The sequence below is a fragment of the Mustela erminea genome, chromosome 6, assembly GCF_009829155.1.
Source record: "Mustela erminea isolate mMusErm1 chromosome 6, mMusErm1.Pri, whole genome shotgun sequence".
In the NCBI taxonomy this organism is placed as follows: domain Eukaryota; kingdom Metazoa; phylum Chordata; class Mammalia; order Carnivora; family Mustelidae; genus Mustela; species Mustela erminea.
Genome location: NC_045619.1, coordinates 6,093,480 through 6,119,419, shown reverse-complemented (window position 1 = coordinate 6,119,419; position 25,940 = coordinate 6,093,480). Strand labels below are relative to the sequence as shown.

General features: G+C 52.6%; 1 protein-coding gene across 3 annotated transcripts; it reads right to left on the bottom strand.

Annotated features, from left to right (window-relative positions):
- Nucleotides 1-567: 567 nt before the first annotated feature.
- On the bottom strand, nt 568-25,631 carry A4GALT (alpha 1,4-galactosyltransferase (P blood group)). Of its 3 annotated transcripts, none has more exons than XM_032346047.1 (3): nt 25,554-25,631; nt 4,007-4,148; nt 568-2,581 (listed from the first exon to the last, which is right to left on the bottom strand). In XM_032346047.1, exon 3 carries the CDS (start codon nt 2,474-2,476, stop codon nt 1,328-1,330), a length of 1,149 nt encoding a protein of 382 aa, XP_032201938.1. In that variant the 5' UTR covers nt 2,477-2,581; nt 4,007-4,148; nt 25,554-25,631; the 3' UTR covers nt 568-1,327. The 3 variants fall into 3 exon arrangements, with proteins under 3 accessions (XP_032201938.1, XP_032201939.1, XP_032201937.1); XM_032346048.1 differs by having other exon boundaries at nt 568-2,435; XM_032346046.1 differs by having other exon boundaries at nt 568-4,148.
- Between the last annotated feature and the right edge of the window lie 309 nt (nt 25,632-25,940).

Sequence of the window (25,940 nt, the reverse complement as noted above, 5' to 3'; positions counted from 1 at the left end):
TGCCCAAGACAGTCTATAGGCAGCATCCAGAGGTCTCTGAACATCTCCCTCTTGGCTGCCAAAGAGCAACCTGCCAAGCCCCAGGGTTCCTGGCAGCACCCCTGGTCCCGCACGGAAGTGCTTCTCCAGCCTGGCTGGAGCACCCAGCTCTCAGATGGGGCTTCCCCGGTGCAGACCAGCCGGGGCCAGGGCTGCACCTGGCAGAGAGCATTCTCCTCTGGCCCAGGCCTGGCGCTGCCAGCAGGGAGCCTCTGCTCTCTCCCAGGATCTGAGCCAGGCATCTAAATGAGGCAGGGGGGGACCCCACAGTCCCTAACACCTTCCCCCTCTAGGCCTGGGACAGCATGCACATACTGGGGTAATGGGCTCCTGGGGTGTCTTGTTTGCCCCCTCCCCCATCCAGGGTCCCAGAACTCTGCTCTCCAGGCAGGGCTGAGTGACCTCAGGCACATCATGACCACCTCTGGCCCAAGCTGCTTCCCATCTGCAGAATGGGGCTACTGTGGGTCTGTGCAGTGGATTCCTTTTATCAACCACCACGCACTCGGTGTCCGGGAGCCGCTTATATTATGTTTATTATCCTGTGTTTATTGGAGGCAGGATGGGGGTTGGTTTTCTTAAAACCCGCCCCCATGCCCTGGAGTAGCCAGCAGGTGCACATCACCCTTGCAAGATCTCTGGAAAGAGAATGGGGTGAACAGGCAGGGCTCCCCAGGCCAGCTCAGCCGCTCAGCCACTCAGCGCCTCTGACAAAGAAACCGAAGGCAGGATAGAGCAATGCCCCTGCCAGCCCCAACCCCCAACCGGAGCTCATGAAGCCGGGTATGCACTCCTGCTGCCTCCCCCATCCCCTCTCCTTCCTACCCCTGTTCTGGGGTTTTTCCATTCATGCTCTCATTGTGGGCACCTTGGCCCCCACTGGGCTGGCTGCCCTGAGATGCCCAGAAGCTGCTTTAGTGCACACAGCTCTGGTGTGCTGTCCAGAAGATGCAGACGTGCACGACAGCTGATTCGGGGCTGGGGCCCTCCCCACCCCCGACTCGTTGCCTGCACCCTGAGAAAGCACACAGGCTGGGTGGGGTGTCCCACCGGCCTTGCCCGGGAGGGAGCGTACCTGGGGGTCTGAAGTGGGTCCAACAAGCAAGCACACCTCTGGGGCGGACAGCTGCCCACCCTCCCCTGGGCCCGCCCCGAATCCTAGGCTGTGGCCACTCAGGCCTCCCTGTCCCGGGCCCTCCCATCTCGCCCCGCTGCCCAGAAAGGTGGCCGGGAGTCCTCTTCCATCAGGACCCCCCGTGGTGTGGGGAGGGTGCCCCCAGCAGGCCCGTCACGAGTACATCTTCATGGCCTCATGCGTCGTGGGGCAGTAGCGGGCTTGCAGCTGGGCCAGCAGCGCCCGGGACGTGGCCTCCAAGCGCGTGCCCTGGCTCTTCTTGTTCCACACGTGGACGGCGTACGTGACCTTGAGCAGCCGCTGCAGCTCCTCGGGGCTGACCTCCTGGAAGTACCTCCTCCAGTCCTGCCAGGGGATGGGGTAAAAGGCCTCGCTGGGCAGGGCGGTGACGCCGCGGCAGGCGTGGCTGTCGTCCAGGCTACGGATGGAGCACCACCTCTTGAACACCCGCGTGAGCAGCTGCGGGCCCTGGTGGCCCCAGATCCAGCCGTTGTAGTGGGCCACGAAGTCGCGCATGCACAGCGCCATGAACTCGTGGTGGCGATCGAAGGCCAGGAAGGCACCGTTGAGGACGTAGCGGGACTGAGTGCCCAGCGTGTTGGTCAGATTCTGCAGGTTCCTGAGGACGATGAAGTCCGTGTCCAGGTAGATGCCGCCGAACTTCCACATGAGCGCGATGCGGGAGGCGTCGGAGAGCACGGGCAGCGCGTACGGCTCCCAGCGGTGCCGCCGGGCCACGTACCAGGCCGCCAGGGGCGTGTCCCGGAACAGCTCCTCCAGGTCCAGCGGCAGCAGGTGCACGTTGGGGAAGCAGCCCAGGAGCGAGAGGCCCAGGTGCCGGGGCAGGGAGGCGTTCCCGCCGGGCAGCCCCTTCATCAGGACCACCACCCGGGACTCGGGGTGGGCCCTGGCGGCCGACTCCACCGAGCACATGAACAGGAAGTTGGGGTTGGTCCGGTCTGAGGTCTCCAGGAAGAAGATGTTGCCCGGGGGCGGGGTGCTGGACAGCAGCGTAGGGGGCACCAGTTGGGGGCAGGGGACCTCGGCAGGCAAGTGAGAGAACTCTCTCTGGCCTCTGGGCTCTCCCACGATGTGCCAGTAGATCATGACGGAGACGAAAAACGTGAACTTGAAGCTGATGATGAACAGGGTGCAGAGCCGCTGTCTCGGGGCGCCCCGAAGCAGCCGCAGCCGGCACTTAGGGGGCCCGGGCATGTTCTCCCCGGATGACGCCGAGCGCCCGCGGCAGGAACCGGCCGGTCTGTAAGAGACGAGCGTCACATTCGGGCAGACCGCTGGCATCCCCGGCCCCAAGAACACTTCCCACGAGCACCAGTGATGGCCAGTGTTAGCTTCCAAAAGCCCACGGACCTGCTGGCTCCGAGGGCCACCTCCTTCCTCCTTCACCTGCAAAGCGGAATGGCAGGCCAGGGGCCGCAGGCTGGGAAGAGTCCCTTTTGCTCTCTGTGACACACCTGGGAGCTTCCCGGGAACTGAGCCAGTGCTACCTGCTACACACGGCCATCACGCCCCAGGCCAGGGTCTGGCACAGACGAGGGTTGTCAGAAGCGATGCCTCTGCCACAAGGCACTCGGGCCTCTCTGTTTGGTGAGGCCTGGGCCCCTTGGGCCACTGGCAGCCCGTGATTTGATGCCCAGCACATGGACCCCTCCGCCCCATTCAATTCCACAAGCCAGGCCTGGAGCTGCTCCAGGAGGGCACACTGCCAAGTAGCCTTCGGGCTTTTCAGCAGGAAAGCCTGGGGCCTGGGCAGGCCTGGGCACTGGCACCCAAAGCCTGGAGGGCTGGTGGGCTCCAGGCACCCAGGGATGCATGCTGGGTCCTAAAGTCCTTGTCTCGGACACAATGGAGTCTCTTAAGTGTCTGGCTTTCCCAGCCTCTACCCTGGGCCGTGCTTCCTAGAGACACAGGTCTGGAGGGAGAGAGGCAGGGAGATTGTGCTGCAAGCCGGTAACCCCGCCTAGGACTGCTGCCCTTTGACCCTCACCCTTCTCCTGGTGATGTCCACCTGGCCAGCAGACAAGAACAACCTGGGGGCCTTACAAGCGGCTGGGGGCAATGAAACAGGCCTGGGTTCTGTCCCCAAGGGCAGGGCTATGGGAACACCGGGGAGGCACAGGACCTTACATCTGCCCGAACCAGCTAAGACGTGGGGCAATTCACTGAGCTCACGCTTCCCACCTGCAGGCAAGAACACCGGAACCCACTAAAGGGCTGACCGTCACCACACGTGCCAGGTGGCCTGCTCAGGAAGTCACACACATGAAACGTTCTAAACCTTCCCAGCTGCTCTATGCAGTGGGGATCACTGTCCCCACCACCACGAGGCACGGAGAAGTCTGGTGATTCACAAGCGGTCCCGGGGCAGGCAAGTGATAGGGCGGGGGCTTGAAGCCAGGCCACGGTCCAGCCTGGGAGAGAAGTGGCACAGGGGGCGTGGGAACGCACCTGGCACTTCAGCGACTGAGTACACATTTACCCAGGCTGTTACCGCTATTCACGGAACCCCGGCCACCGTTTACCCAGCGCCTTCTAAATTCCTGGGGCCCGTGTGCACCTCCTCTGGCTCTCCGTAGCCCCAAGGGTGGTTGGACTGTTTCTCCTTTAGAGGCCAGGAAGCGTGGACACACAGAGGGATGGAGGGACTGGGCAGGCAGCCTGGGGGTTAACGGGGGCTGGAGTCAGCCCCTCCCCAGGACAGAAGGGTCTCCTAGCCCGAGGGCAGTGCCAGGAGGCTGGGACTTGAGCCTCTGGCCTGCCCCCCTGGTGGAAGGCTGGGACCCGTGGTGACGTCTCTGGCTGGTAACTGACCAGCCTGGGTGGCCCATGGCAGCGAGGTAGGGATCCGGGCAGCTAGGCAGCTCTCCGGGGGACACGCCCTGGCTCAGCAGCCACACTCCTCTGCCCACAGGAACACGGCCCCTCCACAAATGCTCCGCACCCACAAATCCATCTGCAAAAGATGGCGAGACACAGAGTGAGGAGGGCGGCGGGCTCACGGAGGCCTCACGCCCCAGCCACACGGGCTCACTGGCTCACTGATCTCTCTCGGCCCCACAGGATGCTTGGGAGAAATTAAGAGAGAGGTGCAGCTCTGCCCCCGGGGAGCTCTCAGCGGGCAGGGAGGCCATCTGGACACAGACACGGACAAGGCTGGTGACCGCTGACAGCGGAGCCAGGGAAAGGTGGCTTCCTGGAAAGGGACACTGCTGGAAGAGCCTTAGCCTGGTGGGCCTCCAGAAGCGCCACAGGGCCCTGTGCGCCTTCCCCCCCTCCAGAGCCCGGCTCGGAGCCTGACACACAGTAGGCACACACAGACGACTCGCCCTCTCGCTGATCGGCTCACTCATGGATTCACTCCCCCGGTGGCCAGAGGGACACTCCGAGGACACTAGCCAGGCCATGTCACTTGTCTGCGGAGACCCTCAGTGATGTGGGAAGCCCGGGTCCACCAGGTCCCGCATGGCCCCCATCCCGGCCTCACACCTGCGTCTCTCGGGGTCGTCGGCTCCCCCCCAGCCACACTGGGCTGCTCACTCTTTCTCAGACCCATGCCCCTCACACTGCCATCTCAGGGCCTGTGTGTACGCTGTCCCCTCTGTTTGGAACCCTCTTCCCACAGCTGTTCACCTGGCTCGGTCCCTTCCCTCCCTCTTGTTCTCACTCAGAAATCATCTTCCTGGGGCGCCTGGGTGGCTTGGCCGGTGAAGCGTCTGCCTTCGGCTCAGGTCATGATCCCGGGGTCCTGGGATCGAGCCCCGCATGGGACTCTCCGCTAGCAGAGTCCGCTTCTCTCTCTTACTCCTGCTCCCTCCTCCCCCTCGTGCTCTCTCTCTCACTCTCACTCTCACTCTCAATAAATAAAATCTTAAAAAAAAAAAAAAATCATCTTTTTCCTGTGGGGCCTCTCAGGCCCCCAAACTCCACCTCCCTTGTCCCTTCACGGCCTCCTCTGGAGTTTACAGTCGCCGGTACTTCCTCTGCCATACGGGACGTTTCGTTCTCATTTGTGTGGGTTACTGATGCGGAACGTCACCCCACGGGGACGGGTCTTTTTTGGTTTTCCTCAGCATCTCGAGTAGAGGGCCCCAGGGATGCAGTCCGCAGCCACCGAGCAAAGACTCAGTGTGGGGGTGAGTCAGTCAAGGAAGGAGCCCAGCAACGAGGGCAGGAATCCATGAACAATCAGTGAATGAATGAATGAGCGAATTAATGAATGGGCTGGTCAGCGAGTCAGCAAATCGGCAAGTGACAAAAGCAGTCAAGAGCGTGTGAGCAAGGAAAGGGGGCTGGAGAGCCGGGGAGCGGCCTGGGATCCCCGGCTGGGTCATGGGCAGCAGCGCCACTAGAAATCAAGAACCTCACGTTCCCCTGCAAGGAGAGGCTATTTTGGTCCTGAGTATTTTTAACCCCATGTGACCCACACTGAGGAGTGGGCAGAGAGCTGTACAGATCGAGGCCCCGGCCTCCCAGGGGCCCCACAGCACTGGGGTGATCTGGCTCTTCTGGGGTGGGGTGGGGTGGGGTCTGGGCCTGTTGGGGAGGCCCGATGTGCCCCCTGAGCCCGCGCCCGCCCCCATGGAGAGTGCCAGTCCCAAGCAGTGTCGTTATTTGGTCCCGGAGCCCAAGACCCAGGAATAGAAACTGTGCACAGGGCCAAGTTGGCCACAGCCCAATCCCCGTGTGACCTCAGGTCCAAAGCATGCTCCTGGCCCCCCGGGATGGGCCTCACAGCTGCAGCCCAAGTCCTGGCCCTTGTCAGCAGAGCCTGGCACGTGGCCACTGCCTCCTCCTGCCTCCCTGCCCCAGGGAGCCGTTTCCAGTTAGCTTGCTGAGCCACCACCCTGCTCTGAGCTCCTCTGCGGCTTCCCATCATCAGGACCCCCGTGATCCAGCTCAGGCAGGAAGTGAGGGTGAGAAGCACCCAGCCGGCGGGTCAAAGGCCCAAAGGCCCGACCGCTCCCTGCTCACTGGGCTCTCAGCACCAGCTTCGTGGGCCCCCCCAGTCAGGGGCACCGGCATTAGGGACCAGGTCCAAGTGCCTAGAAATGGCTTCTCTGTCTGGTCATTGTCCCTCCTTCATGGCCCACAGTAGGGGCCACCCCACCTCTGACCTTTCCTTGGCTCCCGTGTCCATCCAGCTCAGCCTGGTGCTGGTGGACCCTGACCGGAGCAGAGTCACGGTGACGGTCAGACATGGTCCACGCCGAACCGCGCGGGCTGTTGGGATGGGTGCTGACTGGCTCCCAGAGGTCCAGAGAGGGACAGGAATTCTGCCAGGGTCACACAGCCATGGAGGGTGGAGCTGGTGCCCTCAGGGAGCCCTTCCTGCCCCCCACCCCAGCAAGGACTGCCTCACCCCAGGTCTCCCTGGAGATGCTTCAGGAGGCAGACAGCCCAGCAGAAGTCACAAACCACAAAACCAAGGAAACAGAAGAGGGACCCAACTCTGATCCGCTCGCTGTACTGGTTTCCTGTAGCTGCTGAGACCAATGACCACAACAGGTGCCAACTTTTTTCACAGCTCCAGAGAGCAGAAGTCTGAAACCAAGGTGTTGACCAGACCCGACTCCCTCTCGAGCTCTAGGGGAGAACTGTTCCTTGCTCCTTCCAGTTTCTGGTGCCCCCTTCCAGCACCCCCGCCCAGGCTTGGGGCTGCTTCCTCCAGCCTCTGCCCCTGCGCTCACACGGCCTTTTCCCATGTATGTTCTTCTCCTCCTCTGTTGCAAGGACACTCGTCATTGGACTACGGCCCGTACTTGGCTAAGCCAGGATCGTTTCCTCATCTCAAGATCCTTAACACCTGCAAAGACCCTTTTTTCCAAAGGAGGTCACAGTCACATGCACAGGGGGTAGGACGTGACATATCTCCTCTCAGGCCACTATTTATCCCAAAACAGCACTTTATATGTCCCCTCTGTCCTGGAGTCTCAGAACCACCCTCTGGTCACACACTGCCTGGGACATCACTGGAATGGCAGCTCCTCTGGACCCCAGGTGGGCCTTGCTGCATGGCCAGAGAAAAGGGGCAGATGTTACCTGCATTGGTGATTCCCAGTGCAGACGGCGTGGCTGTCTGCTGGCTTTGCCTGCCCAGCATCCATTCTGACAACAGTATCCTGATTTCTTTTGAGGAACTGCCTCCACCTCACAGACCTCACTCTCTAGCTCTTGGGGTGGGCACACGATTCAAGTCTGCCTAATGACTGTGCCATGTTCTCCAGGCCACAGTGAGCAGCTCGGGGAGGGCACGTTAACCCAATCCAGGCCAAGCAGAGTCACGTGCCTTCTAATGGAGGTGCTAAGATGGAGCCATGAGCCAGGAGGGCGAGCCTGCCTGCCTGACAGAGAATGACGCTGGCCCCAAGGCCAGCAGAGACAAGAACTGGAGAGAAAGAGATGCGTGATGATGTCATCATTACACCTGGATGCTGCTATGCCTGAAGTTGGTACATCCTGGACTTCCTGTTACGCCAACCAACCAACACACACACACACAGGGGAAAAAGAAAGAAAGAGATGAAGGAAAAGTCTACCAAGCTGAAAGTAGGGATACTTTTGGAGACAGGACAGGATCAGGAACTCAGACCCTCCTTGGTGGGAAGATCAAAACTTAGATCTAGAAAATCCTGCTTGAAGAGTTCACAGTCCTGGCCCTGTACCCCTCTCCCATCTTTCGAGTCATAAGTAAATATTTCTACTTAAGAAGTAGGAGTTAGGGGCGCCTGGGTGGCTCAGTGGGTTAAGCCTCTGCCTTCAGCTCAGGTCATGATCCCAGGGTTCTGGGATCGAGCCCCACATAGGGAGTCTCTGCTCAGCAGGGGGTCTGCTTCCTCCTCTCTCTCTCTGTCTACCTCTCCACTTGTGATCTCTGTCTGTCAAATAAATAAATAAAATCTTAAAAAAAAAAAAAAAGAAGTCGGAGTTACAGTTACTAGAAGGTGATTTTTATAAAACAGCAGTTTTTCAGAGCAGAACTTATACAATGTTTCTTCTCTGAAGCCCTTAAGATGTTCTAAAGCCAGAATCGGGTCCACAGTGGCTTGCTCTTTGGGCAAGGTTACCAACAAAATGAGGGAGGTAGAGACTTGTTTTTCCAAACAGGGCAGATTCTTGGTTCTGAATTTTTCTTCCTCTGCTGATGTCATACAGAGCACAGGAAACAGAAAATAAACCACATGCTTCAGCTTTAGGGACACTAAGGGCACGAAAAACCCATAAACCCCAACTCACATGTAAATGAGGCCCCAAGCTCCTGAGTCCACCAGATATAGCAGTGAGCCGGGGAGGAACAGGGTGCAGAGGGGACCCGAAGTGGAAGCCTACAGAAATTAGCACTTCTTAGAGGAAGATGAGTAAGTCAGAAGAGTGAGCTGTATTCCGAGTGAACCAGGAGAGTTCAAGTTTGGAGGCAGGTGGCCCACTCAAGCCAATTGTGTTCTGTGAGGCCAAAGCACAGTGGATCCAGAAAAGGGTCATATGTTATTTTATTTTTTATTATTTTTAAAAGATTTATTTATTTGAGAGAGAGAACACAGCAGGAGGGGCAGGGAGAGAGAGAGAGAATCCCAAGCCGACTCCATGCTAAGTCCAGAGCCTAATAGAAGGCTCGATCTCGGGACCCCTGAGATTATGACCTCAATTGAAACCAGAGTCAGACACTTAACCAAATGCATCATCCAGGCACCCCAAGGAAGGTCATATATATATTTTTTTAAAGATTTTATTTATTTATTTGACAGAGAGAAATCACAAGTAGATGGAGAGGCAGGCAGAGAGAGAGAGGGAAGCAGGCTCCCTGCTGAGCAGAGAGCCCGATGCGGGACTTGATCCCAGGACCCCTAAGATCATGACCTGAGCCGAAGGCAGCGGCTTAACCCACTGAGCCACCCAGGCGCCCCAGAAGGTCATATTTTATTTTTTTTATTTTTATTTTTATTTTTTTTTTGGTCATATTTTAAAGGAATAATCAATTTCCGTAAAAATGGGAGAAACTTCGAGAACTAGCCTGGTTTCTCTCCTAATTTCCACCAAAACCTACTAAATGCTGATCCAGGAAGATTCAACCAATTTGATTATTTTTTTAAAAAATGGTTAAAGGAATAAAAAAAAAAAAGAAAAAAACAGTGTCCATACAAAGTTACTCCAAGAATGAAAAGGGAAAGGAATACTAATGTTCTCTTACGTACAAAGAAAAATCACCATAAAAATATTCCCACAAAATGAAAAAAACTCTAATACAAAATTATGGCATGAATTAAAAAAGAACAAACAGGGGTACCTGGGTGACTCAGTTGTTAAGCATCTGCCTTAGGCTCAGGTCATGATCCCAGGGTCCTGGGATCGAGCCCTACATGGGACTCCCTGCTCAGAGGCAAGCCTGCTTCTCCCTCTCCCACTCCTTCTGCTTGTGTTCCCTCTCTCACTGTGTCTCTCTGTCAAGTAAGTAAAACCTTAAAAAGAAAGAAACGAAACACACACACACACATACACACACACAACTTTAAAAAGTAATTCCAGGGATGCCTGGGTGGCTCAGTCAGTTAAGTATCTGCCTTCAGCTTAGGTCATGATCCCAGGGTCCTGGGATTGAGCCCCACATCAGGCTCCCTGCTCAGCGGGTAGCCTGCTTCTCCCTCTGGCCCTCTCCCATCTCATTCTTTCACTCTCTCTCAAATAGATAGATAAAAATTATTAAAAAGGGGTGCCTGTGGCTCAGTGGGTTAAGCTTCTGCCTTCGGCTCAGGTCATGATCTCAGGGTCCTGGGATCGAACCCCGTCGGGCTCTCTGCTCAGCAGGGAGCCTGTTTCCCTTCCTCTCTCTCTCTCTGCCTGATTCTCTGCCTACTTGTGATCTCTGTCAAATAAATAAAAACAAAAATCTTAAAAAAAAAGATTTTATTTTATTTATTTGACAGAGAGAGATCACAAGTAGGCAGAGAATCAGGCAAAGAGAGAGAGGAAGGGAAGTAGGCTCCCTGTTGAGCAAAGAGCCCGATACGGGGTTCAATCCCAGGACCCTGGGATCATGACCTGAGCCGAAGGCAGAGGCTTTAACCCACTGAGCCACCCAGGCATCCCTAAAAAAAAATATATATATATATAAATAGGGCGCCTGGGTGGCTCAGTGGGTTGAGCCTCTGCCTTCGGCTCAGGTCATGATCTCAGGGTCCTGGGATCAAGTCCCGCCTCGGGCTCTCAGCTCTGCAGGGAGCCTGCTTCCTCCTCTCTCTCTCTGCCTGCCTCTCTGCCTACTTGTGATCTCTGTCTGTCAAATAAATAAATAAAATTATACACACACACACACACACACACACACATATACATACATACATATATATATGTATGTATGTATATATACCTGTAGTCCCAGCTATGCAGACCAAAAAGCAGAAATACAAGAGCTGGAGAAGAAATGGTCAAAGTGACAGCAAGAAATGAGATAGTATGTGATGTGAGAACTAACAGACCTCAGAAACAAATTAGAAGGAAAATACAAGACTATTTCAGAAACGAAGACTCGATGGTAAGAAATAACCAGGAGAACAGATTCCAGACAAAGTACAGGAAGAGCTATAAAGATTAAAATGAAAAAGTCACAAAATTCAGCAGAAATAATCAAAGAACCAAAACAAGATGAAACAGACTGCAGAGGAGATCCAACACACATACAACTGACCTCCTGAAGAAGAAATAAACAGACAGATAGAATAAATTGCTGCAATTATAATTCAGGAAAACCTTCCAGAAATAGGGGAAGGCCTAATTTCACAGACCCAACTGAAAGGGCACACCATGTGCTAGAGAACAGTGACCCAGAACAATAAGTCCCAAGACACAGGAGAGTAAAATCACTGGGCTTTAAAGGTACAAAGGTAAATCTCTGGGGAGCTACATACAGAGCTCAAGGCACGGACAAAGGACAGAGAATCTGGCTGGCATCTGATTTCTCTGTAGCAGCATTTAAAAATAGAAGACCGTGGAACAACACCTACAGGGTCATCAGAGAAAGGAATCTTGAGCCAAGATTAACCTAGAGCCACAGTGTTCTTTAAATAGAAAGATTACAGGACGCCCGGGTGGCTCAATCAGCTAAGTGTCTGCCTTCAGCTCAGGTCTCGATCCCAGGGTTCTGGGATCGAGCCCTACATCGGGTTTGGGAAGTCTGCTTCTCCCTCTTAATCTGTCCCTCTGTCCCTCTCATTCTCTCTCTCTCTCTCTCTCTCTCTCTCAAATGAATACATACAATCTTTTCTAAAAAATAACTCCATGTAAAGATTACGCCAAGAATTTCGAAGTACAAGGACTTAGGCAAGATTGCTCCTCTGAGGGAGACCAAAGAATCAACTCCAGCCAACCAAGCTGGTGCTTTAGAGAACGGCAGTAAGAGGACTGCATGTATTTAACTGCGGCATCCTCTCTCCCCCGAGAAAGGGGAAGAATAAAGAGGTCAGATGGAAAGAAAATGGTACCTGCCCAGACAATACGGAAATGATCTAACTACCCCAAACTTGGCAGGCAAGCGGGAAAGGGGGTTGAAAGTGCAATGCGCTCTGCAGTTACCTCATCTTTAATCTCGAGCAGTAAGAGCTAAAAAATCCAACAGCAAAAGTTTAAGCACATTTCAAGTACAAAGGCGGCAACAAGAGGATAACATTGCCGATTTTACCGCATCTAGTAAGACGCACTGTTATGTGCCCACTTAAAAAAACTAAAATGCTGCCCATTAAACAGTGTCAGTCTGCTTTCTTATCCTGCAGAATTTTTATCTTGAAAAAATGGTTTCGTCAGATTTTACAATCACCAAGGGGCGCCTGGCTGGCTCAGTTGGAAGAGCACGTGGCTCTCGATCTTGGGGTTTTCCCACACAGGATCACCTCCTGTACCCATCACGTGTGGGTCATGTGGCATTTCTCGAAAGTGCTTCACTGTTGTCTCCAGAACGTCCTCCCTAGCTGCTGACACTTCTTCAGGTTTTCGTGGCAATGACAACATGAGTGTTCATGAGTGTCACCTGACCAAGAACGATCGGAAAGAAGATACGCCTTCATCACTCAGTACAGTGTCAGCCGAAATGGGACCGTGACAAGCGCAAGGGAAACAAAAAAGAGGAAACAAGTTTATTGTTCCTAGAAGAGAAACAATACTGTCTACAGAAAGAAGAAACTAAGTAGTATATAAAGGTGTGAATATAAAGGTAGCCACTATAACAAAAACACAAGATTTCCCAGATAACAGGGGGACTTTCTTTTTTTTAAACACAGTGAAAGAGTAAAGAATAGAGCCCTTCTACATGGATGAAGACATATCTGCATATGTATACACAATATGACATTGAAATGAGAAACCTGCGGTGTCAATATATGTAAGCAGGCTTAACTCACTTGTCTTTATGAAAAGAAAGATTTTTGATGGAGATCCCAAGCAAAAAATCCAACTCTATCCTGTATCTGAGAGATTGAAATATACATCAAAGGGATTCTGAACAGTTGAAAGTAAAAGAGCAAAGGTAGAAAGACAAATAAGAACAAAAACAAAGCTAAGGCCATGATCTCAAAACAAGACTGAGAATTCAAGCCAACCATCACTAAATGAGCCCAAGAAGGGCCATATAGAATGTAAAGGTATAATTTACAATGTACCAAGTAACACTGCAGTGATTTCCAGGAATTAGAAAGTACAAAATATTAGGTTAAATAGATTGAAACACACTAATAAGAGATTTTAATTCCCTTCTCTTAGCCCAAGAAATAAGTAGATCAAATATAAGTAAGAATTCAGAAGATGTAGATAAAATAATGAGTAAGTTTCTATACTGCATCAAATTCTATCCTAGACTTTTTTAAGAGCAATAAAGCATTCATAAAAATCAAAAACAAAATTGATAAACCTTTAGCTAGATTCGTCAAGAAAGAAAGAGAAAGGACTCAAATAAATAAAATCAGAAATGGAGGAGAAATAATTGATTGACACTCCCAAAATACGAAGGATTATATGAGAATGCTATGAAAAATTATACACCAACAAATCGGACAACCTAGAAAAAGTGGACACATTCCTAGAAACATATAACCTTCCAAAACTGAATCAGGAAAAACAGAAAAATTGCAAAGACTGATTACTAGTAATGAAACTGAATTAGTAAGCAAAAAGCCCCCCAAAACAAAAGTTCAGGACCAGATAGCTTCACAGGCAAACTCTACCAAATATTTAAAGAAGAGTAAATACCTATATTTCTTTTTTTTTTAAGATTTAAAAAAATTTATTTACTTGAAAGAGAGAGTGTGAGCACAGAGGGAGAGAGAGAAGCAGACCCCTGCTGAGCAGGGAGCCCCATGCAGGGCTCCATCCCAGGACTCCAGGATCATGACCAGAGAGGAAGGTAGATGCCTAACTGACTGAGCCACCTAGCCAACCCAATACCTATTCTTCTAAAACTAAAGAAGGAAAGCTTCCAAATTCATTTTATGAGGCCAGCATTACCCTGATACCAAAACCAGATAAAGACACCATAACATGTGTGTGATGAACACAGATGCAGTAATTCTCAGCAAAATACTAGCAAACTAAATCCATCAACATATTTTTAAAAATCAATATGGGGGGTGGGGTGAGGAAAAAAATAATTCACCACCATCAAGTGGGATTTATTCCCCAGATGCAAGGATGGCTCAATATTCACAAATCAATCAACATCATATATTAACAAGAGAAAGGATAAAAACCGTATGATCATCTCAATAGATAGAGAAAAAGCATTTGAGGGGCGCCTGGGTGGCTCAGTGGGTTAAGCCTCTGCCTTCGGCTCGGGTCATGATCTCAGGGTCCTGGGATCGGGCCCCACATCAGGCTCTCTGCTCAGCAGGAGGTCTGCTTCCTCCTCTCTCTCTGCCTGCCTCTCTGCCTACTTGTGATCTCTGTCTGTCAAATAAATAAAATCTTTAAAAATAAATAAATAAATAAATAAATAAAAAGCATTTGACAAAGTACAACGTCTATTCGTGATAAAAACTGTCAACAAAATAGATTTAGAGGGAATATACCTCAACATAATAAAATCCATTATGAAAAACCCATAGCTGTCATCACACTCAGTAGGGAAGAACTGACAGCTTTTCTTCTACAATCAGGAACAAGATAAGGACGTCCACTCTCAATTTTCATTCAACACAGCATGGGAAGTCCTAGCCACAGCAATCAGACAAGGAAAAGGCATCAGCATAGGTAAGAAATGAAGCAAAACTCTATTTGCAGATGAAATGATACTATATATAGAAAACCCTAAAGACTCCACCAAAAAACGACTCTACCTGATAAATCAATTCAGTAAAGTCACAGAATATACAGAAATTAATATACAGAAATCTGTTGTGTTTCTACACACTAATAATGTAGTAGCAGAAAGAGAAATTAAAATGATCTCGTTAACAGCTACACCAAAAGGAATAAAACACCTAGCAGTAAACTTAACCCAGGAGGTGAAAGACTGGTACTCTGAAGACTGTAAAATATTGATTAAAAAAATGAAAGATGATACACACAAATGCAAGGATAGTCCATGTTCATGGATTGGAAAAACCAATGCTGTTAAAATGTCCATACTACTCAAAGCAACTTACAGATTTAATGCAATTCTTATCAAAATACCAATAACGTTTTTCACAGAAGTTAAACAAGATATTACTAAAATGTGTATGGAACCACCACGACCCTGAACACTCAAAGCAATCTTGAGAGAGAACAACAAAGATGGCGGGATCACAATCCCAGATTTCAAGAAATACAACAAAGCTGTTGCCATCAAAATAGTATGGAAACCGGTGCAAAAACAGGCACATAAATCAGTGGAACAGAACAGTCCAGAAACAAACCCATGCTTTCATGGTCAATTAATCTCCAACAAAGGAGGCAAGAATATGCAATGGGGAGGGCGCCTGGGTGGCTCAGTGGGTTAAGCTGCTGCCTTCGGCTCAGGTCATGATCTCAGGGTCCTAGGATCGAGTCCCGCATCAGGCTCTCTGCTCAGCAGGGAGTCTGCTTCCTCCTCTCTCTCTCTCTGCCTGCCTCTCTGCCTACTTGTGATCTCTCTCTGTCAAATAAATAAATAAAATCTTTAAAAAAAAAAAAAAAAGAATATGCAATGGGGAAAAGTCTGTCTCTTCACGAAATCATGTTGGGAAACCTGACAGCTACAAGCAAAAGAATGAAACTGGACCACTTTCTTACGCCATCCACAAAAATAAACTCCAAGGGATTAAAGACCGAGCTGTGAGACATGGAACCATAAAATTTCTAGAAAAGAGCACAGACAGTCCTTTCTTTGACCTCAGCTGTAGAAACGTATTTCTCGATAGGTCTTCTCTCACAAAGGAAACAAAAGCAAAAATACCTATGTGATTCTGGAATTTGACAGGTTGATTCTGAAGTTCATGTGCCAAAATAAACAAGCAAAGACGTCTAGGAAAACTCTGACAAGGAGGGGAAAAATGAGGAAGGATTGCAGGTTCTTTAGATATTAAAACATGCTGTGAAGTTTCCATACTTGAAACAAGGCAGTCTTTAGAAAACACAAAAACCAGGGGCGCCTGGGTGGCTCAGTGGGTTAAAGCCTCTGCCTTCCGCTCAGGTCATGATCCCGGGGTCCTGGGATCGAGCCCCGCATCGGGCTCTCTGCTCCGCGGGGAGCCTGCTTCCTCCCCCCTCTCTCTCTCTGCCTGCCTCTCTGCCTACTTGTGATCTATCAAATAAACAAAATCTTAAAAAAAAAAAACACACACACAAAAACCAGAAAACAAAAACAATGCACTCTTAGCATTTGAACAAACAGGGCAAAGAAACAAAAGCTATCACAGCCATGGTCAGGTCCCCGGATATCCAACCACTGCAGGATTTCCAGTTAGTAAAGTAGGTTTTAGTAAAGTAAACTAGGTCTTCTAAGGTGTTGGGAAACGGGAGTAGAGGCTGTATTCACATCTCAGAACTCGCCCCAGGATCAAGTCCAAATGTAAAATAACAGACCCTATAAACATTTAGAACCCAAACAACATGGGCAAATTCCTTTATAACCTCAGAGTTGGGAAAGTTTTGTTAATTACGTACGAAATCCATCCAGAAGCCGTAAAAGAAAAGATGAATACATCTGACTCCTTGAAAAACCCCAATTGCTTCATGGTGGGATTTTGCCTCCGAAATCCCATCAGTGGAGTCAAAATGGAAGTGACAACTTGGGGTAAGTTTTGTGCCCCTCGGATCCCAAAAGTCCGATCCTTCCGAACCTCTAAAGAGCTCCCAGGAATCAAGGAGAAGACAACCAGGGACACCAAAGAAAAGGGGCCAAAGTCCGTACATACACACGTAAAACATGCCCCTGAATATGTAAGCAAGAGTGAGGCTCTTTCTTAAGTAAGAGAAAGGCAAATCAAAACACTTCGTACAGCATCTCTCACCTGTCAGATGGGCAAAATCCAAAACTTGGACAACACATTCTTCTGGCCAGGCTGTGAGGGGACAGGCGCCTCGCCCAAGGCTTGTAGGCTTGCCAGATGGTATGAACTCCAGTGGCCGAGGACAAGTAAACAACACCTCTCAAAATTACACAAATGCTTAACCTCTCTCCTTGTCTTGTAACAGTGTAAATTTATCTGTAGATAAGCGCATTCAGAGGTCAGGGATTTTCAATCGCCAATGGCTGAAAACAACCCAAGGTCTTTTTTGAAGGGACTGATTAAAGACACAAAGATACACTGATTGGATGTAAATGTGGGCTTCCAGAGCGCAGGGAGGAAGGCTGTTTTTACTCATTGTTGCATTCCCTGTGGCCAGTACAAGCCCTCAGACAGAGCAGGGGCCCAAAGTATAATTTCTGAACAAATAGTCAATGATCCCTAAACTGCCCACAAAGCCAAGATCAGCCCAGGTAACTAACCTCAGTGAATGCCATCTGCAGACGATGCGGATGCCTGTTAGAAAGTGTAACTGACATGTCCTGCCTCACCATCTGAGGGTACAAAATAAGGTCACATACTTTTTTTTTTTTTTTTTTTTTAAGATTTTATTTATTTGGCAGACAGAGATGACAAGTAGGCAGAGAGGCAGGCAGAGAGAGAAGGAAGTAGGTTCCTGCTGAGCAGACAGAACCAGATTCAGGCTTGATCCCAGGACCCTGGGATCATGACCTGAGCCAAAGGCAGAGGCTTTGACCCACTGAGCCACCCAGGCGCCCCAAGGTCACATACTTTTGATTGTCATATTTAAATACCTGAGTCTTTCCTGGTCCCAAGAGAGGAAAGGTGACTTTTCCAAAGGGGCAGAGCTAGTAACCCAGGAGATAGGATTTGAACCCAGGATTATCAGGCATAGACCTCTCCTCTTTCCCGGAGGCCATCCCTCCCTCCAGGGTCACTCCAGCTCTGCCTGGGGTTGGCTTCTCAGGAGCAGGGTGAAGTCATTCCCCACCCCCACCCCACACGCTGCCCCCACCCCCAGCTCTGTGCTCAGTCCAGGCAACATAACCCACCATGAATCCTGACTCCTGCACATTTGCAGTCTTGGCACGTGCACACACACACGCTTACTGGGACGTCTGCAGGGCCAGGATGGTGGGAATGGATGAGCTTTCTGTGCTGGTCATCTTCTATGCCCAGCGGTCACAGAGGCACAAGAAGCAGGGGAAAACTCTTCATCAGATAAGATCCCGCCTGGCAAATGAAATGCCCACGGAAAAGGCATTTGTAAATTCCAGCCTGAGTTAAGAGTCCTGAGCTCACTGTATTTGGAAGAAAGCTCCCGGGTTGCTTCACTTTTTCCTTTTTTTTTTTTTTTTTAACTGTATGAAAGATTACAAATAATTGGCAGCAAAAGAGAGCGTCAACCCTGCCCCGCACAGTCTGCGCACACAGACCGCACCGACCGTACTGGGTCTGCTTCGTCTTAACCACCTTCGCTAATGGTGTATTGCCTGAGCAAGGGACTGCTTTCTATCTTGGACACACTTGCTCTGTGATCGTGGAGTCTGACCTCTCTCTTCCCAATTCGGAGCCTCAACTTCTTCATCTGTAAAATAAAGAGCTGGGAAAGATAATCTCCAAGGACCCTTCTAGAAAGACCTTCCAAAGCTGGTGTCTCTGCTACCAGTTCTGTTCATTCCAGCAGAACTGGCCCTCACTGACCTCTCCAGGCAGTGTATTTCAGGGTCACCTGCCCCTTGGTGCCAGGCCAAGAGCACAGGCAGATAATGGGACCAAAAGGATGACAATTCACAGATAAGAGAGTTCGGGCTCAACCTGATTACAAAAGTCTTTTTTTTTTAAAGATTTTATTTATTTATCAGAGAGAGAGAGAGCTAGCACAGGCAGAGAGAATGGCAGGCAGAGGCAGAGGTTCTCGAGAAGCAGGCTCCCTGCCGAGCAAGGAGCCCGATGTGGGACTCGATCCCAAGACTCTGGGATCATGACCTGAGCTGAAGGCAGCTGCTTAACCAACTGAGCCACCCAGGCGTCCCTGATTACAAAAGTCTTCTTGGAAAGAAACCCATCAAGCCCCTGGCATCACACACAGTCCCCTGATCCTTCATTCGACAAATGCCTCAACACCTATTATGGGCCATGCCCCACTCCACCATCTGGAAACAGACAGCAGGGAACAAAGCCAATTGTCTTTTGCTTCCTGGAGCTGAAATTCCAGTGGGAGAAAATTAACAAGTAAAGAAATACATCAGGTGGATGACATGTGCTGTGTGGAAAAATGCAGCAGGGAGCGTGGACTGGGAGGCACAGACGGGTGAAGACGGCCTCTCCGAAAAGCTGAAAAGCTGACATTGTGCCAAGAGCTGAAGGAGGTGAGGGGTTGAGCCTTAGGGCTATCTGGGGGAAGTGTGTCTCAGGAGGGAAATTGGTGAGTGCAAAGGCCCTGGGGCATGTGTGCCTAAGGTGTTGGAATAGCAGAGTAAGTAAAATGGGAGGGAGAAGGCACCAGGAGAGCAAGTCAGAGAGATAATGAGACCAGGTCATAGGGGGCCTTGAGGGCCACTGGAAGAACCTGTCTCTCCGATTGGGAGGGCTGCCGTTGGGAGCTTCTGAGGAGGAAAGGGCTATCGTGTGCCATTGTCTTACAGTTCTTCGGGATCTGGCTGCTTTTTGAGACTAAACCACAGGGGATGTGTGTCAACAAGAAAGCAGTTACGAGGTTCTTGCAACAGTCCAGAGGAAGAGGAGTGGAGGAGAAATTCTTCCCCTGGGAAGCAGGGGGAGAGACCCTCTCGGAACACTCTCCTGACACGTCTCTCCTTCCCACGTCGGCCCCATGACCACAGCCCAGCTCAGGACTCTGTCCTCTGCTTCGAGACCCACCACCCCAGCCTCTTCCCTGGCTTCCTGCCTCTGCTCCAAGCAGGTCTCCAGGCCTCGTGGGCACGTCCCCTGCAGCCCCTGCACCGCCCCCCCCCCCCGCCCCCGCACCCCAGGCCCACCACCCCCGGACCAGCCAGGCTGACCTCTGCCAGATTGCTCAAGCCATCAGCCTCTGGGAATTCCAGATTTCTGCAATATGTTCTTTCCTTTCCCTCAAGACGTCCCTCCATCCTCCCCGCCCCGCAGCCTCTCAACCATCAGACGTGGGAAGAGCTGCCGCTTGCCAAAGGCACCACATGTCAGGCATCCTGCCAAGCACTGATCACTCTCCTACATCATCATGCCGACCAGTATGGTCCCCGTTCACGTGCTGGAAGATGAAGGTACAGAGAGGAGAAGCAACCCTCCCACCGCGGAAGGGCCAGTAAGCCCGGGAGGCAGGATCTGCACCTACGGATGTCTGCTCTGAGTCCTCTAATGCTGCTTCCTCCCTGAATCTCTCCTGACCTAGGTGAGTGGAGCACACCACCTCTGGGAAGCTGCCTGGATTTCAGCACACCTCCCACTGTGGGCCGTGGCCTGGGTCCCCACTGCACGTACTGGCACTCGTGGCTACCTTCCGAACAAATGGGCATGTGAGCAGCCCTGAACCCCTAATCCCAGGCCTAGTCCACAGCCCAGACCAGGGGTGGACCCTCAGGGCCCTGGGTGAGTCCCACTGGGAATGGCCAGGGTGCATTTGGCCGTGGAGGATACTGGGAGCTGAGAAACGTGGGCACTGAGCCGCACATCGTCCACTCTCCTGAGGCTGTAAACGACAGTAACGGAGGGACGGCACCATCAATGTGCGAGGACCGAGGTGTGAAGGAAAACCATGCCGATACTCCAGGTGCCCTTGAACATGACGCTAAAAACGTGAAAGGGAAACCAACTCCATGGGTTTCCACCAGGCTCTGGGAATCCCACGTTTCTGTAGCACATGCTTCCCACGTCCCAAGACATCCCCCCATCCGGTCTCAGCAGCCTCCTAACCAGAACAGGAGCGAGGAGCTGCCATTGGTTACCGGGTCCACCGAAACCCCGTTCCCAGCTGCATGGGGGGCAGGGGATGGCAGTCGTGGCTTCATGCCCTCACGTCCTGTCCCCAACTGGACTGTACGTCCAGTCAGTACCCCGCAGTGACCCCTGCTTTACCCCACCCTGAAGACGGTGTAAGGCCACTTAAGACCCAAGGCAAAAGCACGAGACGAAGATTCTTCTCCATCTCTCCATGCTTCCATGTGCCGGGGGACCTGGCCCTTGGCACGCTCGCAGACACGGAGCGGAGTTGACCCACAGCCATGTGCACACGGAGGGAGCACGTATCCGACGTACTACTGTTCTACACCTTGCTTTATTTTTCATTTAAAAACATGCAGGGCCCCTCTGTTGTGAAACTAGATAGAGGCACAACTGTACACATTTCCTAAAACTCATCAGGCTGTGTGCTTGCGGCGAAGCACAGATGAAGCCTGCTTGGAAGTGTATGCTTCGCCCCCATGTCGTGTCCACAAACACAGCTCTGTACCCCAATCTTGCAGGGGTACAGAGTATCTCCCATGGCAGATCCGCCCTTCACTTTGCCTATTTCCTGTCCTGACTCCCGGAAACGTGGTTTCCATCTCTCTGCTTTTATGGGCAACACGGGGGTGAATCTCTGCACTCAGTCTTTGAGCACATCCTTAATTACTTCTCTAGGACTCGTTCCTAGAAATGAGCCTCCTGGGTCACAGGAAACATCATTTAAAGCTGTGTATACAGATCACTATCTTGTCTCCAGAAAGGTTTTGAAAACTCTACGATCTCTGGGCGCCTGGGTGGCTCAGTGGGTTAAGCATGTGACTTTGGCTCAGGTCAAGGTCTCAGGGTCCTGGGATCGAGCCCCGACTTGTCCCTTTCCCTCTGCTCCTCCCCCTACCTCATGAGCGCGCGCGCGTGCACACACACACACACACACACACACACTTTCTCTAATAAGTAAGCTTAAGAAAAAAAATTAAAAGTCCATATTCTCTCCAGTGTCAGGACTCACTCACCTTCCCGTGGGGAGTGGGGAGCTGCTTGAGCTGACATTTCTGAAAGGCTCCGCATCAGGCTTGGAGCTCCGTGGTTAATAGTAACAGTATACATTTCCTGAGGGCTTACTGTGCACAAACACTGGTCAAAGCGGTTTTCCTGGAGTAACTCAATTTAATGCTCCCGACAGCCCTGTGAGGCAGGTGCTCATGTTACCAACTAGGGTTAAGAGTTGGGGCAACCAAGGCACAGCTGGGATTCCAACGCCCCTTGCCAGTGGAAGGAGTCTGCCTGTGGCCCAGCCAAGTTCACCTGGGACTGCTCTGGTGCTGGAAGCTCAAACTCACCACCATAAAGGAAAAGTGCTTAACCCCGAGCCTCAGTTTCCTCCTCTGTAAAATGGGTCAAACAGCACAAGCTGGCAGAGCGTTGTTTTTTGTTGTTGTTGTTGTTGAGATTTTATTCATTTATTTTGAGAGAGGGCACAAGGGGGAAAGGCAGGCAGAGGGAGAGGGAGAAGCAGACTAGACGGAGGGATCACGACCTGAGATGAGGGAAGGCAGACACTCAACGGAAGTGCGCCACCCCAGCGCCCCTGCAGAGGGGATTAAATAACAAAGTGTCTGGCACCTGGTAAGGGCTCAATCCCGGGCTGGCTGACCCCCCCCACCCCCAGGAGGCTGCTTTGGAGACCCTGTAGGAAGGTACAAATGAAGACCTCAGACCACCGGATAGTGGGCGGGGGCAGGGACCTTTCTCTGTGTCTTCATCCGGGATGAGGGATTCTGCTCTTTCAAATCAAGTCTGTTGGGGGATGTGAAGACCACTTCTCCTGCTTCACTCTCAGGTTCCCCGTTGGCCAAGTCAGACTTTGCACAGGTCTGACTTCCAGAATGTGCAGTGTGTTCCCGCCCGAGAGTGTGGGCACAGGGCACGGTGGGTGGGCACCAGGCAGAAGGGAAGGGCTCTTCCCGTCCTGTGGCCAACTTGGCTTCCACTGGAAGCTTCTGGAGCCACTGAGGTCTGTCCAGAGGGAAAACAAACAGAGGCAGACGGGAGAGGAAGGGACTTTCACTCACTAAGATGGGCGCAGTTTCCTGAGATCTACTAGAAACGGACGCACCAAGAGGGGAGCGATTCTCAGGGGCACGCGGTTAATGCCTGGAGAGCCAACTCTGGATGCATCCCGGCTACTCTGCAGCTGACTCAACCCGAACAAGGCACTTTCCCTCCCTGGTGAGTCTGTCCATTGGGGGTGGGGGGTGGGGAGGTGGTAACACCTGCTACCTCCCAGGGAAGCAGGGAGGACCCCAGGGGATGAGGCTGGCAAACAGCACTGGGAGCTGGGGCCTGAGGACCAGAGCCTTTTCTCTCCACTGAACTCTTCCACCTCCCTACATGACGATCAAAGCCGGTTCATAAGGTGTCAGCCTGGCCATTTTCCCTTTTGCTCAGAAGTTCCCTCGACCAATGCCGGACACCCCCAGCTCCTGCATCTTCTGGGACCTCAATCCAGGAGACGGGCCTCGCCGCCGGGACTCAGCCACGCCGACGTCTGGCTTCTTCCCATCAGCTCATAAATGCAGCCAAGTCTCCTTGATCGAAAAGCACCCACACAGATGAAGGAAAGTAGAAATAAAAAAGGTGCTCTTCCAGAACACACACCAGCAGCAGCAGCAGCAAAAAAAAAAAAAAAAAAAGCCGAATGATAATCTGGGAAGTCTTTGCCACCAAGAGACCAGACAAAGGGCAATTACCTCGCTGATGAGCTCAAACAAATGAATCAGAAACTCAGATATTGTCATTTCACAAGGTACGTATATGTCAGATCACCCTGTCCACCTTCAGCATACCTGGTGCTGCTTGTCAGTTACAGCTCCATGAATAGGGGTGGGGGTGGCAGAGGGGTGGCAGGGACCACGCAAAGATCCTAGACGCTCATACTCTTTGACTCGGTAATTTCATTTCTAGTAAATAACAAGAAATGCACGCTCACAGCCTGAGGAAGCGTGAAATGGTATAGGCCCTCTGGAGAGCCAGCTGACTCCAGGTAGGGCCCTTCTAGAGGTTCAAATGCAGTGACGACTAGGGGATGCTCTTTCCAGGAAAAATCGGGCAATGGACACGTACGCAAGTTCAATGTAGCATTATCCCAAAGCGCCTAAATTTCAAACGCGATCCATTAACTAACACAATGTGACCCAAGTAAACAGTGAAAAAAGGTTTGAGAGAGGCGAGGAATTTGAAAAAATTTCTACAGACAAGATATATTCAAATATGTTTAAAAAGTATTTTTATAAAAGTTCAGCAAATGTGGTGAATTTTCACAACAGGATTCTCCAGGGGTGCAAATAGGGTATCTTCCCCTTACTTCCTACAGGTAATTCATTCAAGTTCCATTGCGGGAGCACTAACTATGCACTGGGGTTTCAGGTACTACGGTTCCTTTCATCCAGAAGTTTCCAGCTTGGAGAGGAGTGGAACAATGGAAACACAGGGCATTTAGCAGGACTTGTGAGCTCACCTAGGAGGTCCAACGGGTGGAAGTGCATTCCGGAGAGAAAGCGGCGCGAGTGCAGAGCTCGGTGACTCTATGGCTGGTGGAGCCCTACACCCAGCTGCCTGGAGGGGCGGCAGTGGGTGGGGAGGGTGGTGGCGGGGGAGGAAAGAGCTGTTCCACATTTCAAGTTCCTTTCCTCCTGTGCCAGTCCTGTCCCAAATGTCCCTGGCAGCCCCCTCCTTACTCGGCCTCCTATCCCAGTTGGGACCTTTAACCTAGACAGCTAGAAGGGCTTCCATCGGTATAAGGAAAGGAGACATATTTCAGAATTTCTATTTGGGAGTCTGTCCTCTAATACCGTGCTGTCCTAGCAGACAGCTGCCCCAGGCACTAGGAACAAGTTTGGGAGGAAGAGGAACAGGATTCCATCTTGCCTCTCCCTTTCTTTTGTATTTGGGCCGCCTGGGGAGTCCCGCCTAGGGGATCTCTGAGCAGGAACACCCAGCGAAGACCGAGGTATGGAGGGTACAGTCCTGGCCAGCCTGGGTCCTGCTTCTGCCAACCCCCGCCAGCGAGGAGCAGGCAATCACTCAGCATCTCCGGGGCACGGGAGGCGGAAAGGGTGTCCTCCTGAGGGAAGGGTGGATGCAGGGGTGGGGGTGGTGGTGGTTTTTAACCCTCTCAGAGCCAGAGGCTCAGCTGAGTCTGCCCAGGAGGTGGGAACTTCTATTGCAGGGTGTCAGATGAGGAAACTGAGGCAAGCTCCCCCGCCCCCCAGCAGCGAAGGGCAGTGGACGCGGAGACTCCTGCGGGAGCCTCTCCCAAGCCGTCCCCACTCCCACTCCGCGGTTCCCATCTGGACCCGAGGGAGGGAGCGAAGCGAGCTGGACGGAGGGGTGGTCGGGATCCCAGAGAGGGGGTGCTCCGACCCGGGCCCTTCCCTCCACCTGCAGGGCCCTGCCCCCGCCCCGGCACTTCCGAAGCCTCGGCAACCCCTCCTGGCCCGGGGCCGACGCCTCCCGCCCCCCTCCAGCCGGCCGCACCCCCTCCGGGGCCAGGCCTCCCGAGACGATTCCGCGCCCCGGAGCGAGCCGCGCGCCTCCCCACCCGGCTTGGCCCCGGGCCTCCCGCCCCCGCGGCCCCTCTCCGCCGGCGCGGGGCGCGGGACCCGGGCCCGGGCGGGGCTGCTCCTCCCCTCGCGGGCCGGACTCCGGGTCCCGCCGCCGCGCTCAACTTCGGGGCGCAGTTGGCCGGGGACCGCCGCGCCCAGTCGGCGCGCACGCAGATGTCCCTCCGGAACAGGTGGCCCGGGCGGCGGCCGAGCCCTCCCCGCCGCCTCCGCAGCCCACCCTCGCCCCGCCTTCTCGCGGCGCCCCTTCCCACCCGCGCCCCGGGCGTCCCCAGGGCCGCACCCTGGAGCCCCCGCCCGCCGCCCCCTCCGCGCGGTCCCCGGTACCTCCGGCTCCCGCGGCGGCGGCGGCGGCGGACGAGTTGGCCCCGCGGGCCGGCGGGCAGCGCGGCGGCGGGAGGCAGTGCCCGGAGTCCCGCGGCGAGAGCGCCGCCCCTCCGGCCCGGGCGTGGTCAGCGCCGCCCCGCCCGCCCGCCCCGCTGGGTCCCCGCGGCTCTCCGCGCGGCGCCAGGACCACCGTCCACAGGTACGGAGCTCTGCCCGGGCCTCCCTGTCGCCGACTGTGCGGGCTTAGAGTCGGGTTTCCCCATTTAACAGATGAGAAGACTGAGGCTCGGCCGCTTAAGTCACTTGAAGGTCATGCGGCTGAGGAGGGGCAGTTGTCAGTGTTGGGACCCGGGCCTGATGTCACCGCCTAGAATATATTCATGAACG